The sequence below is a fragment of the Rattus norvegicus genome, chromosome 3 (assembly GCF_036323735.1).
Source record: "Rattus norvegicus strain BN/NHsdMcwi chromosome 3, GRCr8, whole genome shotgun sequence".
Lineage (NCBI taxonomy): Eukaryota > Metazoa > Chordata > Mammalia > Rodentia > Muridae > Rattus > Rattus norvegicus.
The window spans coordinates 85,662,388-85,681,323 of NC_086021.1; the positions used below are offsets into that span (position 1 = coordinate 85,662,388).

General features: G+C 40.8%; 1 protein-coding gene across 3 annotated transcripts in view; it reads left to right on the plus strand.

Annotated features, from left to right (window-relative positions):
* Nucleotides 1–17,233, plus strand: part of Dnajc10 (DnaJ heat shock protein family (Hsp40) member C10) — a 42,731-nt gene extending 25,498 nt beyond the window's left edge. Inside the window, exons 14-23 of one of the 3 annotated variants that reach the window (NM_001106486.2) lie at nucleotides 4,132–4,259; nucleotides 4,465–4,581; nucleotides 7,568–7,669; nucleotides 8,573–8,728; nucleotides 9,939–10,072; nucleotides 10,769–10,822; nucleotides 11,029–11,176; nucleotides 12,242–12,361; nucleotides 13,635–13,739; nucleotides 15,722–17,233. In NM_001106486.2, coding sequence (NP_001099956.2) covers nucleotides 4,132–4,259; nucleotides 4,465–4,581; nucleotides 7,568–7,669; nucleotides 8,573–8,728; nucleotides 9,939–10,072; nucleotides 10,769–10,822; nucleotides 11,029–11,176; nucleotides 12,242–12,361; nucleotides 13,635–13,739; nucleotides 15,722–15,733 — 1,076 coding nt within the window. In that variant the 3' untranslated portion in view covers nucleotides 15,734–17,233. Of the gene's footprint in view, nucleotides 1–4,131; nucleotides 4,260–4,464; nucleotides 4,582–7,567; nucleotides 7,670–8,572; nucleotides 8,729–9,938; nucleotides 10,073–10,768; nucleotides 10,823–11,028; nucleotides 11,177–12,241; nucleotides 12,362–13,634; nucleotides 14,208–15,721 lie in introns of those variants that run through there. The other 2 variants (XM_039104498.2, XM_063283280.1) reach the window with 2 other exon arrangements.
* The last annotated feature ends 1,703 nt before the right edge of the window (nucleotides 17,234–18,936 follow it).

Below are 18,936 nucleotides of genomic sequence, written 5' to 3' on the forward strand. Positions count from 1 at the left end.
CCATGCCTGCTACTGCTTTGTTTCTTGAATTCAGAATTATGTCTCTGATGTCCTGAAAGACATGCATGTAAATGGGTAACAGATACCAATTCGATGCCTCCTACTTGAGCTTTACCTTATGGAACTGCTTCAGGTATGAAGTTACAGAATTGTAAGATATGAAGCAGTCTACTGCTATAAACAGACACCATTTCCAAGGCACCTTAGAAGAAAGTATTGGCTTGTTCACAATTCTAAGGGTTGGTTCATGACCATCATGGAGGGTGGCAGGTAGGTAGTCGTGGTGTTAGAACAGAATCTGAGAGCTCACATCTACTCCCCACAGGCTTCAGGAAGAGAGAAGAATGAGGTTGGGCCTGGGCTGGGCATTTCCAACTTCAAACTCCATCTCAGTGACACACCTCCAACAAGGCCATTCCTCCTAATCCTTCCCAAACAGTTCATCCACTGCAAAGTAAATATTCAAATGTGAGCCTGTGGGAGCCATTGTCATTCAAACCACAAAAGAAGTGCTCTCAAGAAGTTTGCATGGCAGTGTGATAGGGACAAGAGAAAGATCTCTAAGGAAAATAGGAAAAGTGTTTAGTGGCCACTTTATATAAATCTCAACAAGACCAAAAGTATTTGTCAGTAGCATATCAAGTGACAATATCTGAATTGAGCACAAACTGTTCACCTACTAAAAGCAAATACAGAAATAAAAAAGAGTAGGGCCCTTTAGGCTAAAGCAGCACTTCTCAACCTGTGGGTCGTGGGACCTTTGGCAAATTTCTATCTAAAAATATTTACATTACAGTAGCAGAATTACAGTTATGACGTAGCAACAAAAATAATTTTATGGTTGGGAGTCACCACATCACAAGGACATATATTAAAGGGTTGTTGCATTAGGAAGGTTGAGAACTGGACTAAAGGAAGTGTGTGAACAGAAATACAGTAAGATGACCCTGACTACCAGTACTGTTTACACTCGGATAAGGGCTTCGTACAGGGAAGCTCTTGACTCCTTCACAGCTTCCAGTGAAAGGAAACCTGTGTCTTGCTCTAGAACCACGCGTGGCTTGGGACTCTGAGCTGTGTTAGAGCCTCACAGCAAGACAGGTTTTACTGTGAGCCATGCTAGCCTGAGGCTCACTGTACCTCAGGCTCAAACTACCCGTGCACTTCCTCTTCCTCTGCCCTCTTTCTGCCCTGGCCTCTGCAGATTTGCAGCAGCGTGCCCAGGTTGTAGTTACATGTTATCTCTGAAGTGTTCCTCATAACTTCTCCACATGTCTCCAGTCCATCATCACTTTGTCTGCAGTCGCGTCCTGCTTGTTTGCACTTAGTACCTAGCACACCATTTTCCTGCCACCGCCCTGCCTTTTGAGTCTTCTGGAGAGTGAACTTCACACTCCTTACTATGGCAACAATGGCACTGTCTATTTCGCTCACTCTTCTGTCTCCAGCACTTCAAGTAATGCCAGATACATAGTAGGAGCTCTGTAAAGAACTGTTAAATGAACGGGGTACTTTCATTTCTGTTTCTGCCTGTTTTCTTAGCCTCATCCCCCACCTCTGCTCCATCAAATACTAGCTTCAAGTCCTTTTGAATCCTTGGGCATGCCATGTTCTCGGAGTCCTTTATGCCTTCACACATGAACCTACCTTTGAAATTATAAAGATTCCTTCCTATTCCTCCAGATAGTCAGCAAACTCCAAATTACCCTTCAGAACTTACCCTTCTTCCCTAAGAAGTACACTCAATCTATAAGCTCTTCTTTTTGTGTTGATAAGAACTATAACATACTTTGCACTCAGCGCCTTTGTGTTCTATGTATAATACACAAAATAGGAAGGGAAGTGAGCTCCTTTTAACCCGTGCCCTAAAGAGTTTTATAGACTCGGAGAGAAATGGACAGTTTGTAAATGTTTGAGTGTGATGACATCTGTTACCCAAATAACAACTGTTTGGTGGTTGGGAGTATGAGAACAGGTTATCTTAGTTTTTGTGATAGCACAGTCAGGTAGATGAAGGCTGTCTGAAGGCTAGGCTGTAGCTACCACATGACGATTCAGCATGGCGCTTGGGATCATGGACAAGCTTCATGTGGCAGGCAGCCTTGGTTGGTTTTGTGGCTCTGTAGGATGGTTACAGTGTGGACGCTAAATAATCCCAGAATAAGTAATCTGAAAATGAGAAAGCAGCCAGAAGTAGCAGTGACTTTTGTAACCTGATAGCATATAAGATCATAGTCACACATCCCACTAGTCACATAGACCAACTCTTGGACATGAAGTAAATGTCACTGGGCTATCTTGAAAAGAAACTGGCTATCACTAAGTAAGTGCACTTACAAAACATCTGAGGCACAACAGTGTTGGGAGTTTAGAGGAAACTCTGAAAGCGATCTCCCATTAAGATGTAAAGTATAAACAATGGTTACCCAGAAGAGGAGTTAAAACACATTCCAAGTTACCCAGTAGACTTACTCACAGGCCTGAAATAATAGAGCCCTGTTGATCTTAAGCCAGCAGGACTTTTTTTCCTTTTTTTTTTTTTCTTTTTTTCCCGGAGCTGGGGACTGAACCCAGGGCCTTGCGGTTGCTAGGCAAGCGCTCTACCACTGAGCTAAATCCCCAACCCCAAACCAGCAGGACTTTAAAGACGAGAAAGCTCATTCTTGAGAGAAAATAAAGATGCAGATTATCTGTGATTTTTCTGGGAAAAGGAATTGGAATTTTATCCTGAGGGACAGTAGAGAGATAAGTCACTGGCTGCCCAGATTGGGTGGGAATCAAAATTGGACGGAAAAGTCAGGCAGAGGCTGGTTAGTCATTGACAGTGACTATAGAAAATGCCATAGGTAAGTGATGGTAACCAAGAAAAATAATGAAGGTCAGTAGGCCAGTTTAAACCTTTTAGAAGCTCGGTGTAATTTGGTTATTGATAGGATAGGTTATTGATAAGAGAGAGGAGTCATGCAATTCTAATTTTATTTAATGAACTGTACTTTGAATAATTGGATCTTTTTGTGAGGAAGAGGATACTAAATTGAGTTGACCAGAAGTAGAATGTGCAGGTCACAGTTGAATATACACTTTGACCTCAAGAAATTTAAGCCAAAAATGAAGATAGTAAGTTGTGTATTAATGGCTAGGGCCTGAGTGAGTGAATGTTAGTGTGAGTAAAGAAAAAGAATCAGTGATCAGGATCACCTTTCAGGGTAGTCAGAAAAGGAAAGCGTGTGAAACAGTTCAAGAACAGGACTTACGAAAACGGGCAGGAGAGTATAATATCATACGTGTGTCACTCTCAATGTAAATAGTGCCAGCTGACTTCTGTTGCCATAACTTTAAAAGGAGGAGTTTCTCTCTTTCTGCTTGCCATGACAGTATGAGTGTCTGACTCACATCGCTCAGTCAGTAAGTCAGAGACACTTGGAAAAATAGTTAAGAAAGGTCTGCCAAGCCAAGGAACATGTACTTCTTTAGACTGTGGCAGGTCATTAAAAGCATTTAAGGTTTTTTGGTTGGTTGGTTGGTTGGTTGGTTTTTTTTTTTAAGGGTGACTGTAGTAGCGATAGGAAAATGGGCTCATTCAGGGAAGCTGAGGCCAGAAATCCTAGTGTAGCTGTTGGAGTTGGCCAGACTGAGCTTCAGCAGTAACAGTAGGCATGATGCTGGGGCAGGAAATGCAATAAACCAATCACACAAGAATCATACCCTAGAGTCCCTCTGGGAAGTCTCATTTAGGCACATGAGTAATACTATGACAAGTCAAAGAATATGAGAAAAGAAACCCGTGGTTGGGAAGAGAATGACCTATTATAATTCAAATACGTTATGTTTCAAACATCAAGTACATGGTAATAGAGTTTGGATTCAAGAGAATACTGAAGTGCTTGTTGTACTTCTGATGGTGAGAAAGCGTGCCATAGAGGCCTTATCATTTAACTAGTCCAATGAACATACAGTAGATGGGGATTCCCGGAACAGCAAGCCAAGGTGAAGGTAGAGAACACAGAAATCTCACCAAAGCCATTGCGTTCATAGGCCCTTCTTTCTTTCTTGAATATTTCAAATATAAAAATTGGAATGTTTCTATAGATACAAAAGACACCACATGTTTTAATTTTTCTCAATCTATAGGAAAGAAGATTCTATACGATATACTTGCTTTTGCCAAAGAAAGTGTTAATTCGCACGTTACCACACTTGGACCTCAGAACTTCCCTGCAAGTGACAAAGAACCGTGGCTTGTTGACTTCTTTGCCCCTGTGAGTTATTTTTATCTGTCAAGTTTCCAAAAGCCGTTTTCTTGACAACATGAACGCTAGTACTACAGTTGTTCCTGCTTCTCCTTACGGGCTCTCCCGGGATAGTGTTAGGCAGCACACCCACTGGACTGTGTGTCAGTAGTAGACGCAGTGCGACTCTTCACCGTCTCAGTCTTGCTGCTCATCCCTATTCCTCTCTTCCCAGTGGTGTCCGCCATGCCGTGCGCTTTTGCCAGAGTTACGGAAAGCATCAACACTGCTCTATGGTCAGCTCAAAGTTGGTACCCTAGACTGCACAATTCATGAAGGACTCTGCAACATGGTAAATAAAACAGCTTTTCAGATGCATGCCCATTTATAGCTGTAATGTTGAAATAATCTCAACAAAACACTAAATTGTAGTTGAATTGTAAATATATAGAAGGTTGATGGTGTACAAGATTTTGTTCACCAGACTCCAGCATCTATTTGACTCCATAAAATACTTATATAAATTTCTATTTTCTCTGTCTTTGTACTTTTGTAACATACATTTAAGTTTTTACAGTCTGTATGATTATTTAGATTTCTTGATACTCGTCAGCTTAGAGTAGTTGATTTGACCAGACAGGATATCCAATTTAGAAGAAGTGAAAGTGACAGTGCTTATGCAGGTGACAACATCTTATATTTTAAATATGCTCTGGTACTTGTGAATGGGATGTGAAACTTTCTAGTGTTAGTGTAAGAATAGTCTAGAAACACGAGATTGTATAGATGATGTAAGTGTAGAGGTCTTAGTTAGGGTTTCCATTGCTAAAGACACCATAACCAAGACAACTCTTATAAGGGTCATCATATATTTGGGGCTGACTTACAGGTTCAGAGGTTCAGTCCATTCTCATCAAGGCAGGAGCATGGCAGCGTGCAGGCAAACACGGTGCTGGAGAAGGAGCCAAGAGTTGTACATCTTGATCTGAAGGCAGCTAGGAGGATGGTCTCAAAGCCTACCCCAACCCCACAATTACACACTTCCTCCAGTAAATCCACACCTCCTAACAGTGCCACTCCCCAGGCCAAGCATATTCAAACACATGAGTCTATGGAGGCCAAACATAGTCAAACTGCTACAGCCACCATGACTGGATGGTGATTATAGCTGTGTAACTACATAAAAGTTTATATCCTTTCTATGAGTGGTTTAACTCAAAAACTAAAATGTTAAAGACAAAGATGGTGAGGAAAACAAAGCCTGTTTTTAATGCAGACTAGAAGAGTGGACATGTTTGGTTTCACTAGTCAAGAAAATACAAACCCCATTAAATTTTTGATATCTTTCCTACCGAAATTTATCAAATTGACAAAAAAAAAAAAAAAGAGCAGTGTAATAATATTTAGAAATGGTATAGTGAAATACCAGAGCATCTACAAATAAGCCAGGTGAGGGGTGTAACTCAGTGATACAGGACGTTTTCCATGTTTAAGGCCTGGGTTCAAAACCTTGCCCTGAAAAAGAAATCTTCACCAGCGTGAGTAAATCCTAGAAGACTCAGGGTAAAAAGAAATCTTCACCAGCTGAGTAAATCCTAGAAGACTCAGTGTACAATGAGCAATAAGGGTTCTCAGAGTCGGAGAAAAGACTTTAAATATTCAAAGCGGTGCAGTGTGCTGCTTTAAGACAGTGTCCATGTGGGGCAGCTTAGACCCCAGTGAATTGGACACGCGCCAGCACAGCAGATTAGGAAGGAGTCGGACCAAGGGAGACAGTGTCAGCAACAAACAGGCATGGCCACACCTACTGGTTGTTACATATAAGGAGCAGATATGTAGGTAGTTATGAGATTACTCTTGGTTTCGGTGTGTTTGAAATTAAAAGTAAGTTGGGTTGGGGCAGGGGATATGTTTGTGTATTTTAAAGAAACAAATAAAATGGGTCATTGGTGTCTAATGCCCTTTATGTGACTTGGAAAGTAGGTGACAATCATAGATGCAAACATCATGAGTAACAGTAGTTAATTTTAATCCCTTTAGTTTTCCCACATTTTCTCAAGTAAGTACATTATCAACAGTTAAAGTATAAGGGATAAAAATAAGCATCACATTCACCTGATGGAAGGCCAGGATTCCCCTCTTACGTGCCTCCTACAGTTGGTTCCTCATGACCAAGTCACTTACTCCTCAGGAGCTCAGTAGCCTGGTCTGTAAAGTAGGTTTTGGGTTTGTTTGTTTTGTTTTGTTTTGTTTTGTTTTTTAAAAAAGGGTTTGTTTTTCAAGACAGGTTTTCTCTGTGTATCCCTGGCTGTCCTGGAACTCACTCTGTAGACTGGGCTGGCCTCAAACTCAGATATCCGCCTGCTTCTACCTCCTAAGTGCTAGGATTAAAGGTGTGCATCACCACCACCAAGCTAGGTTTTGTCATTGTAACTGAGTAAAACTGCTCTGAGGAATGAATGAGAGGTTCAGTGTGGCTAGACTAACTCAAAAGATAATAAGAACTTGTAGACTTTTACCTAGTCTCTGTTAACCTAATAAATGTTTTGAATTCACACATTTTCAAAACTTCACAATATGCAAAATTTCCCATTTACTAATGAGTTAGACAAGGAAATCACCTCATTACTTTAAAAATTACATCTTTCAGGGCTGATGCCCATGTTAACTGTGAGGAGGGAATTAAATATTTTATACTGTGAGAACTGTCTTGAGTAAAGAATAAAAAGTAATCATTTTCTTAGAGCCTGACTCATAATTCTTTAATATAAAATATAGTCGTGGTCATTTGTTCTTCTATTTTCTGTTGCTGATTGCCCTCTGGGATGATTATTACTGTCACTAGAGGAAGTGACTGCTGTGTCTTCCCCCTCCTCTTCCCTCCTACTCTGAAGAGAGCAAAAAGATGAAGTGCACGCTGCGCAGTCACTCTGGCTCCCTTCCCACGTTCTAGTGCCATTGGGTTAGTGATTAACTCCATCAGCACAAGCCTTAGCGCATTGTCCTTGCTAAACTTGTCTAATCCACCGAGAAGATAGCAGTGGATTTACAGTCTTGTAAAAGGGTGCTAGACATGGCCCAACAGTGTGAGCATTTGCTGATCTTACCAAGGACCCAGGTTCTGTCCCTGCACCCACATGGTGAAAACAGCGTCCATTAGTCCAGTTCCAAGGGATTAGATACTGTCTTCTCACCCCCAACACCAAGAAACACATAATATGCATACATACGTTCAGGCAAAACACCCATACATATAAAATAGAAAATAAATCTATAAAAAGCAAGCTGTTACAAAATTGAAACTAATAAGTATGCGAATCTCTTCTTCCTCCTCCCAGTATAACATCCAAGCTTATCCAACAACAGTGGTGTTCAACCAGTCCAGTGTTCATGAGTATGAAGGACATCATTCTGCGGAACAGATCCTGGAGTTCATAGAGGTATTTTAAATCCTAGGCTATGGCTAGAAACCTGTATGTATCCTTTGGACAACAGTTTGTATTAGGACTTATTCTTTGTGCCAGGAGATAGATTTCTGAAAACTTTTTTTTTTTTTTAAGCCTTTGTTTTATTACTTACTGTGGTGTTTTGTACATGGAAGATATTGCTGTTGAATATGTGAAATTACAATTTTCCATGAAGCCTGTCACCCTTTTCCTGTTTTCTTTCACTGCATTCACAGCATCAAGGCCAGGCATCCTGCACTGAGCTTGTGCACTGTTAGCACAGAAGGGCCTGCTTTCATTCAGTCTTGACTTCTGAAGGAGTTGGAATTGTAGCTCATTGTTCTTCACTCGTGTCCATTCTCCCGTGTCCTGTTCATCTGTCCTCCACAGTAAAATGTTGTATTGTTTTGTTCTGATTGCTGTCCTAGTGAAACTCATGTTACTAGTACTTGATTCAGGCTGAGGCGCTATGAAAACTGCCTTGGAATATGCATCCTCTAGAAAGGTGTATAGCATCTCCATTTAAATATCAAAAATAGTTATAGGCTTTATGTTAGTCATTAAATGGTGATTTCTAAACACATATTCTTGCTATCTTAACAGACAATGGGGCCTATGTAGGAGTGATCTGGATTACTCCTAGAACTTGATTGTATGATCTATTCACAGTCTCTTCCAGGATACCTTTCTCCAGCTTACAATGGTTTTAAAGCAGTGGAAAAATATACCTTTTAAGAACACTGATTGGCAAAAGCCTAACTTGATAGTAGATTTCTTTTAAATATCTGTGTCTTCTGATTTCTCTAAAATAGGAACTTTCTAAATGATAGGTCCAACAACTTGCCAGAAATACATGAAAAACTTGGTGTGTGTAATGATAGTCTTTTTATTTTTTAGGATCTCAGAAACCCTTCCGTGGTCTCTCTTACACCCACCACTTTCAATGAACTAGTTAAACAGAGAAAACATGACGAAGTCTGGATGGTTGATTTCTATTCTCCATGGTGTCATCCCTGTCAGGTCTTAATGCCAGAGTGGAAACGCATGGCCCGGGTACAGTAACATATTACTTACATCTTAGACCTACCGAGAATGTTTGCTTAGCAGCTACTGAAACCGAGGGGATAAACCTGTGCTAGACAACATACACACCCTTAGTGAATCTTTAAGACGACACACTGCCCCCACCCACTCACTGCACTGCCTAATACACTTGACCAAAGTGCTGGCAGTGCCAACCCTGAGGGCATCTTCATTTTCTGTCTACATTTTCTATTATTTTACTTTTAGAGCTTACAGATACTGTTTCCTCACAATATTGGGTCCTTAAAATAGCTTCGTAGGTAGGCATGGTGGCGAATCCTGATAATACTAGCATTCAGATGCTGAGACAGGGAGGATCGGGAGTCCAAGAGTATCCTGGGCCACCAAGCTCCAGACTCTCCAAAACAAACAAGCAAAAATGAAACAAAATAGAAAATAACCTCAAATAGTAAAACATATTTCCTGTAAACAGGCAGTGCTATAAGATACTGAATGAAGGCACATTTAAAATACTGAATCAGACAAAGCTTGCCTTCATTAGAAAAAAAATATTTAAAAAAAAATACTGATTATATTTTGGTTGCTATTGTTTTTTGTTGTTGTTGTCTTTTTGTTTTGTTTTTTGTTTTGTGAGACAGGGTTTCCCTGTATAACCCTGGCTGACTATCCTAGAACACACTCTGTAGACCAGGCCAACCTTGAACTCACGAGACCCACCTGCACTCAGGAGTCAAAGACTTATGTCACCACAGCCTATGTATTAACCTACATAGTAAACGAGTAGAACCAGTTATTTCATCTGCAATAACTATGGGAAGTTCTTAATTACAAAGTTACGGCATTCAAATTCATTAGTTTAAGTGGCATATTTTAAATCCTTAACCATTGTTCCCTGATACTGATAATTATAAAATACCCATTTTTACAATGACTATTTAACATGTATGAAGGTTGCAGTGAGGGCTAGATAGTTGAGTTAACAGTTAGGATTACTGACTGCTCTTGCAGAAAACCTGTTTGGTTCCAAGCACTCTCCACCATCATTAACTCCAGATCCAGGGATTCCAGGGCCTTCTTTTGGCTTCCAAGGGCAGTGCATACACATCGTGCATGTACGAGTAGACAAAGAATTCATACACATAAGTAGTTGTTTTTTAATTGTGAGTTATAGAGGTGATTTTAATCATTGACCCATGTGTTGACTTCTGTTCTTTTATAGACGTTAACTGGATTGATCAATGTAGGCAGTGTGGACTGCCAACAGTATCATTCTTTTTGTACTCAAGAAAATGTCCAGAGATACCCTGAGATAAGATTTTATCCCCAAAAGTCAAGTAGAGCTTATCAGTATCAGTAAGTATTCTGTCGCCTTTGAAGATGTCGATTATACTCATTCGGTTATACAGTTAACATTTAAGTAGGCCAACAGATATGTCTTGGGAGGCCACCACTGGATGGATGGTCCCTCAGAAGATGAGGGTACTGGACAGTAAAACTAGTTATGAAGTTCTAGTCAAGAAGCTGTGAGAGGAAGAACTAGTGTTTAAGTCTTTACTTGGCCCTAAGTCCTAGCCAGACCTTACCTACATTGTTCATAGTAGTCTTTATACTTAGGGGTATAATCTCCTACCATTGCTGGGACTAACCCATCAGACTTGGAGCTCACCCGCTACGGTTGGGGGCTGAGATTTGAACCCAGAACTATCCTTGTGTCCACGTGTTCCATACTACGTAGGTATTGCAAAGAAACAGCATGCAATTGTAACTAAGTGAAACTCGAGACATGAGTTTCTCTATAAACAGTAAAAGAATCTGCTGTGGGGAAATCACAAAACCCATACAGTCCTGGGTACTTAAGGGTAGGGAAAGATCCAGAGACTCCAGAAAAATATATAGTCCTATAACTCTTACTTACTTTGTGTAGAGATACAAGGAAACATTAACCCGTCGAGCTATTTTTTAAATTTCTACAGTAAGACTGTTTCTTGACCATATTCAGTAATAGAAAATACTCTTTACAACTTGATTTTTTTCTTCTTCTTCTTTCAGTAGTTACAATGGCTGGAATAGGGATGCTTATTCCCTGAGAAGCTGGGGTCTCGGGTGAGTAAGATGCACATTATCATATAACACTGATTCCAAGCTGTTTGTCTTCTTATGTGCGTAGTGAGGACTCCGGCATTTAAAATACATGGAAAAGGATGGCACTTATCAAAAATAGAGCCTTTCTAACGTAGGACTGCTTGCGGTATTGCCATAGGATGCTTGCTTTGCTTCTGTATAATACATGTTTGATTCCCTTACCGCAGGTTTTTACCCCAAGCATCCATAGATTTAACACCTCAGACATTCAACGAAAAAGTTCTACAAGGGAAAACTCACTGGGTGATTGATTTCTATGCTCCTTGGTGTGGACCTTGCCAGAATTTTGCTCCCGAGTTTGAACTCTTGGCTAGGGTAAGTATTGTTGTCTAGTTAAATAAAATTTACACACATGTATGTTTTAACAGTTGGTTAAAACATGGTAAACTAATTAATTTAGTTCTAAAAAAATTTCTCTTAGTTTTTTTTTTTTTTAATGTGTTTCTATAATTATTATCTGTCTTTCTTGAGATAGATTTCTCTTTATAACTCTGGCTGACCCGAAATTCCCTATGTAGACCAGGCCAGCCTCAAACTGCTTGCCTTTTCCTGGAAAGTGCTAGTATTAAAAGCGTTTACTGACAGATTACAAGTGTCTGCTTGTCTTTATGTACGTTGTTATTCCTGTAGTTGGACTGCTCACCTAAGTTAGCCTCCCTGTTTGTTTATTCCAGTAGCCATAGAAACCAGAGGAAGGCAGAGGAAGGACACCTTGGCTGTCCTAGAGCTGGAGAGAGTACCCTAAGTCAGGAGAGGAGCCTGGCGGTAGGAAGAGGGGAGACACGGGACAGCAGAACTTTGTGAGAGATAGGTGAAGCAGAGGGAACTGACCATACAGCTAGCTTCCGCCTTGAATGACCGACCACAAAGGAAAGAGATTCCCATGCCTTATGTATAGGTGTTCATGAGGCACTCACAAAGAGCAGTCCGGTAGAGTAGATTACCTCCTCAGCACAGGATTATATAGAGCCCACTGAGAGACTGTCGGCCATGAAGAACCCAAAGGTGGGACTAGTGCAATGTCAGGGGTCCAGGCTAGTTGAGAGTGCTGGTCTTCTCATACGATCACCCTCCTCCTCAGCTTCCTCCAGCTTTCCCCCAATTCAACCACAGGGCTCAGCAGCTTCTGTCCATTGGGTGGGTGTAAATATCTGCATCTGGCTCTTTGAGCTCTTGTTGGGTCTAGAAAAACTTTATATAAATATATAAAGATTAGAAATATATTGTGGGGGGTTGGGGATTTGGCTCAGTGGTAGAGAGAGCGCTTGCCTAGGAAGCACAAGGTCCTGGGTTCGATCCCCAGCCCCGAAAAAAAGAAAAAAAAAAGAAATATATTGTGGAAAAGTGGCAAGCTCTGTGAATTGTTGTTTTGTTTTTCAGATGATCAAAGGGAAAGTAAAAGCTGGGAAAGTGGACTGTCAGGCTTACCCCCAAACGTGCCAGAAAGCTGGCATCAGAGCCTACCCCAGTGTCAAACTGTACCTCTATGAAAGAGCAAAGGTGCGTGCAGTCTCTAACTCTGCCTTCCTCCAGTAGCCCAGCCCAGAATGGTGTGTGGGAGGAAGATTTTGTCTAGTTTCCGGTTTCTCCCTTCATCTTCTAAAAATATGTCTTACTGAGATGTCGTCTTTTCTGGTATACCAAAGGATCTTAAAAGACTTTCTGGTCTGTGTGCTCTCAGTTGCCTTATAGACTTTGTGCTCCATGAACAGGAAGAAACAAAACCAAACATTAGTACACATTGTGTCTATGAATTCAAAGTTCTATGCAATTTTATATATTTTCTATTTTTTAATATAATAATGCTTTTTAAATGTTCCCTTCTAAAAAAAGTTGAAAGACATTAGTTTATAAATACTTTGAAATACACTTAGTAACAGCATTTTTGAGGGATGCTTACTAAGGGCTTAGATTATAAGTGGGGACTTTTGCTTTGGGTAAAATTGTTTGGGGGCCCTACTACTGATATGCCCTTTTCATGGTTTTTTTGGTTTTTTATTTGTTTGTTTATTTGTTTGTTGGTTGTTGGTTGGGTTTGGTTTTTGTTTGTGTTAGGTAACTTGCTTTGAGGAGCTGGCTGGCATTGGCCTCTCAGATATATCCACCTGCCTCTGAGTATTAGGATTTCATGCTTTACAGTGCCTGGCTCTGTTAGATTTTTCAATGAAAGAAACCAGAGCTCTACCAAGGTCTCAGTCAGCCAGGGTCTGTGATCACTGGTTCAAAAGTGGCATCTTTCAGCTGATACAGTTGTTAACAGAAAGCACATCAGATCTGTCCAGTCCTCCCAGGTACAATACAATGCTTTTGAACAGATCTAAGATATCTTAGCATGAATATTGACCCTTTTAAGAGAAATGAAGACACATTTTGCCTACTAAAATATTTTGTAAGAAAAGAACTGGGACGTGAGCTGATGGCATCCTTTCCTTCATGGCGTTCTTTAGTACTTTGTAGTACTAAAGGCTAAACACACAAGGGCAATGCTCTACTGCCAAGCACCCCACGTCAGTCTGGTACACACATGCACCCCACCACAGAGAATCTTTGAAACAGTGATGCGTTTTCCCAGAGACCGTTTTGTGAACATGCAGTATCATTCTTTCTAGTGTGGGTTAGCTACTTTCGTAGCATTATGCACTTGAAGAAACAGGAAATTTAAACGGCTTTGGAACAAAAGAACTTTAAGGCCTAAGTAAGCAAGCTTCTTGTGTGGAAATGTCATGTTTTGATTAAAATATCTAAAAGATAACATGAGTGTTTTTAATTTTAGAAAAGTATTTGGGAAGAGCAAATAAATTCCAGAGATGCAAAAACTATTGCTGCCTTAATTTATGGAAAATTGGAAACGTTCCAAAGCCAAGTAAAGAGAAATAAGGTGAGAGCCAAGCCTACAAGTGAGTGGCAGGCTGCCAAGATAATGTTCTCAGTGTGCATTCCATGCAAAAATGAATATTCAGAGACATTCTCACTTTGGAGAAATACAGCAGCCAACGTGATAGACTCTAGATAATGGAATGCTTGGAAATTTGTGTACTCACCAGTTAACAAAAAAAAACCCTTAGACTCCAGTGTATAGAGCAGCATCACTCATACAGCAAAATAGGGAAAGACAGCCACCCACCAACGGAGTGGATAAGCAAAAGTGGTGCACTGATACTGTGGAGTCTTGTTAAGGTAAAAAGCGAAAGCATCCATACTGCACGGTAAAGTTTTAGGAAAAAAAGCTTAGTAAACCGGGCAGTGGTGTACACCCTGGTCTACAGAGCAAGTTCCAGGATAGCCAGGTATTATACTGAGAAACCCAGTCTTAGAAACGAAAAAAGAAAAAAGAAAAAGAAGAAGAAGGAAAAGAAAGGAAGGAGGGAAGGGAGGGAGGAAGGAAGGAAGGGAGGGAGGAAGGAAGGGAGGGAGGGAGGGAGGGAGGGAGGGAGGGAGGGAGGGAGGGAGGGAGGAAATGTGCTTAATGGAATGGAGCTAGTCACAAAGACCACATAGAGCATGGTTCTATACATGTAAAATGTTAGAAGGCAGGTTAGTGGGTGCCAAGACAGGGTGAGGCTGGAAACGGCAGTGACTACTTAAGAGTGTGAAGGAGTCTGGCTCTGAAGTACAGGAAATGTTGTGAAAGTAGGTGTATAACTCTGAGTCTCCCCGGGGCTTGTACTGTGCATTTTCTAGCTTTAGTAGTGAAATACGCGAGCTGGGTTTGGTGGTGCACATCTTTAATGTCAGCACTTGGAGGTAGAGACGGGCGTGAGTTTGATGCTAGCCTGGTCTGTGTACTAAGTTCCAAACTAGGCAGGAGTACTGTCTCCAAAATATTTTCTTAAAAGAAAATATACGGTAATGTAATTTAAAATAGTGGTGTGGTTAATAGTTATCTAAATCTTGTTTAGTGTAAGTAAAATACTGAATTAATAGCAGTAAATATTCTGGAACCTAAACATATTTTAGAAAGCAAGGTTTCCTTTGTGCTTGGTATAGATGGACTGTTTAAACCTTAATCCTGTTCCTGAATTTGTCTGTACGCATCGGCACCACAGTGTCCTTCCAGTGGCTCTTCTGAACCCAAGCTATTTGATCTCTCCTCAGTCCCTTCTCATGTGTGTGGGAGCTGCTGAGTAGAATCTAATCCAGGCAACCGCGCATAGCCTCTGCAGAGTCTCAGGCCTTACAGAAACTCGTTCTGTGGAGCAGTGAACGGGAGCCCTAAGTGGAGAAAGGCTGATGGCCTGTTTCCCAAACATTTCTCCACATCTGAGGGGATCCATGTCTCCTTAGCAGATACAGTATATTCTCCTAGTGTTTGACTTATTTTAGACCTTATGATTTCATCCAAGTTAAATATCTTTAAATGTGTTATTACTCATGAATCAAAATGCTATAGTTGAAATTAAGGTAGAGAACATGCCGTATTGTCACTCAGTGTCTTGACACCTTTGCTGCCACCGTGTAAACTACTGTGACAGGAGCAACTTAGGATAAAATAGCTTCTGACTCACAGTTCAAGAAGCCCATTCTCCTGCGGGGTGGTCGGGAGGCAGGTGCTTGGGTGTCTGGTCATGCCACACCCACAGTGAGGAGACTGATGAACTCGTGCTGCTGCTCAGTGCCTTCCTCACTCTTACACAGTCGGGGTCCCTGCCAGAAAATGGGGTGGCTCCCACAGGAGTTCCAGAGATCCCGTCAAGTTGACAGTAACCATCTCACTTAGGATGAAAACTGACACTTCAATTGTTAATCAAGCAAAGAATGTTTGATACTCTATTAAGTAAGAACATTGAGTATGTATAAGAAAGTAAAATATTGATTAATTTATAATACCTTTCTCTTTTAATCACCTTTATATTAATACAGGATGAGCTCTGATGATATTGAAGAAAAAAGAATTATAAGGAAAAGAATCTGGAAAATGGCATCAGAGGATCCCTTTCCCAAGTCAAGCTGCTCTTGAGGAAGCAGGTGCACATGACCTGGGACAGGAGACACCTGTGCAGTGCTGCACCTGCAGATGCTTCCTGTGGAGAGCCAGGTGGCCAGTGGGACTGGCGTCCACATAGGGTTCTTTGTTGTGTCTTTGTTGTTGTTGTTGTTAATCCTTTTAGAAATACAAACATCAGTCTTAGCTCAGGGCCATATAGAAATGTTCCACAGGCCAAGGGCAGCCCAGGGACTAGTTTGCTGACCACAGAACTGATGTTTGGACACCTGGCCCTGCATGTGGGTCTGTCTTCATACTGTACAAAGTGGACTTGGGTTTTTACTTGTAATTTTGCGATAGGCCTGAAAACAAGTGACTTGGTTTTCAGTCACCCCTTCTAAGAATTCTGTCTATGACCATGTATTTTATTTTGACTATTTTCACAAATGGGAAAATAAAAATGTACCCAGTTTTCCTACTATGTACTACTGTATAGACAGGTTTTCTTGTAAGAGTTGAAGAGCTATTCTTAATTTATCACCACAGTAAGTGTAAAAATCCTGTAAACTGCGGTCCCAAGAACAAGGTAAGAAGTATTTACAGCAGTTAGTGGGCTGTGTGGATGTCACAGGGCTGACCCCTGAGCCCTAAGCTTAGAGTGCACACCTTCATGTCTTTGCTTTCATAAGTGTCCCTGCTAATGGTGTCATTTGTGTTGTTTGACGTGTCTTCCTGATATTGACGGATTTCCCTTCAGGGTTCTTCGTTTGGATCACTCACACTGATTTTTTTCCCCCTGTAGCTATGGTTTTTTTCTTTGTCCAATGTTCACTATTCCAATAGGAACGGTAATTAGATTTATTTTAAATGGCTCATGATGATGCTGTTACTCAGTTACTGTCTTTTTCAGTAAAGCATTGCCAGAACAACTACAGTTATTTTTACTAAAATCAAGCACATGATGGACTCTTCCCATTTCTCAGTTGTTTGGACTTAAAGGGTCATAGGTTTCTCCTTCAACTCCAAAAGCAGAGTGACCTCTGGTTCAGTTCTCTCCCCCAGTGTGTGGGATGATCAGAGGATGCCAGTGAATAAAATCAAATTATTTTTTCTAAAACTCTTTTGAAGATGATTGTTGTGTTTACCTGCTCCCTAGTCTGTCTGCATGAAGGTTATGCCGTAGGTTTGAGTTGGGAAAGCAGTGCACTTTATTGTTTGTTGGGACCTCATTCAAATTCTCCTGGGTTTTATTACATTTTAACTCCCTGGCTCAGACTCTGCTGTACTTGTGAGCACACACTGTTTGAATCATGACTGATAATGGCAAGAGCCTTTCATTTATTAAACTTCGAAAGCCTAGAACTTCTTTTTAAAGTGGCTTGTTTATGCAAAATTCCACAAGTGGAATGCCCAAAGATGTCTTACTCAATAAAAGTATACTAATTTAACATACTAGTTACTTGTACACTGCTGTACTGGGCAACAGAGGGGTGTGTGAATGGAGCCTACAGACTGCACTCCTGTCGCAAAACCATAGCTAGTGGATAGGTATTCCTATAGTTATTTCCTATACTTTCTGGTAAACATCTTATAGGCAGTACATTAACCAGTAGGTACGACTTTGCTTAAGCTGTATGCCTATGGAATGTGTGCTGAACGTAGGACCTGCCGCTGGACATTAGGTCACTTTGTTACTACAGTGGCTGACGTCAGGTTCATGTTGTACCTTTACAGCAGTCTTAGAACTCCCAAAACTGACTGGCAAGTTGCTATTTAAGTGGGATACGTACACCTAAGGAGTATCACATGTAGAATGCAGCAAACTCCATTCCTGTGTGCAGCTCCTCCTAGCAGAACACAGCAAACCTGGGAGACAGGCTGTGCACAGCCAATTAGAACTTGTACTGGATACTTGGGCCTTACCATCTTTTTAGTCAGAGTGTACTGCTGTAGGGACTGGGGAGATGGTTCGTTGGGTGAAGCCCTTTGCATGCAAGCGTAAGGATCTGAGAATGCAGTAAAGCCGGGTGAGATGGTAGTGTATCCATGTCCCTGTTCTTCCTGCCCTCTAGCCATGCCTTTATAATTCCTGCCAAATCAGAGCTTAGCGTGGCTTTTCCCACAGATGTGTATGTATGTTTTAATTAACCACAAGTATATTCTAACTTTAATTCAAACTACTGTGCTAATTTATGATAAGAATTATTGAGCAAATTATCATTTCATATAAGATGGTCCAAATAGAGATACTTCATCATAGAAATAGAAGTAGAAAATTCCAAAATGCATATCACTCTGAGAAGAATTAAAAAAAAAAAAAGAGTGACTTGGTGAAAGAATAAAACTGGAAAATACCACAAAATCTGACTTCAAAATATACTATAAAATCACAGTAATGAGAACAGGATTCTGCCAACATTAAAAACTGGCAGGTCAGCGGAAGAGAGGGCTCTGAAATTAAACTATACTCATGGACAATTGATTTTCAACTACGACTCCACAAGAGCATACAGTGGAGAGAAGAGTGTCTCCAGTAAACCCTAGCAAAACTGAAGACACATGCAGAAGTAGCCTTGGATTTTGTAGTTACTGTAAGGAGATATATAGGGAACACTTCAAGATAGTAGTATAGCAATGACTTTAAGGACACCAAAAGCACAGACACAAACAGATGAAATTCTACTAAAAACCTGCATGGCAAAGGAAAAAATTCAGAGAACACCTTATAGCATATGGAAGTACAAACATCATGTATGATATTGATGTCCAGATTGTAAAGAAAAGTTCAAAGTAAGATGAAAAATATAACCTGTCTGTGTAGTCAACAATAAGAACTGCTCAGGCTGGCGAGATGACTCAGAGGGTAAGAGCACTGACTCCACTTCCAGAGGTCCTGAGTTCAATTCCCAGCAACCACATGGTGGCTCACAATTATCTGTAATGGGATCCGATGCCCTCTTTTGGTGTCTGAAAACAGCTACAGTTCACTATATAAATAAAATAAATAAATCTTTAAAAAAAAAAAAAAAAAGCTGCTCAACCTCACTGATGAAGACACGCAACCCCAAGCCAGAGATCATGGTGGCACACAGCGTCCTCCTGTTCAGGGGCCGTCATCACCAAGAAACGTAAGTGCTGTGGCCCATGACAG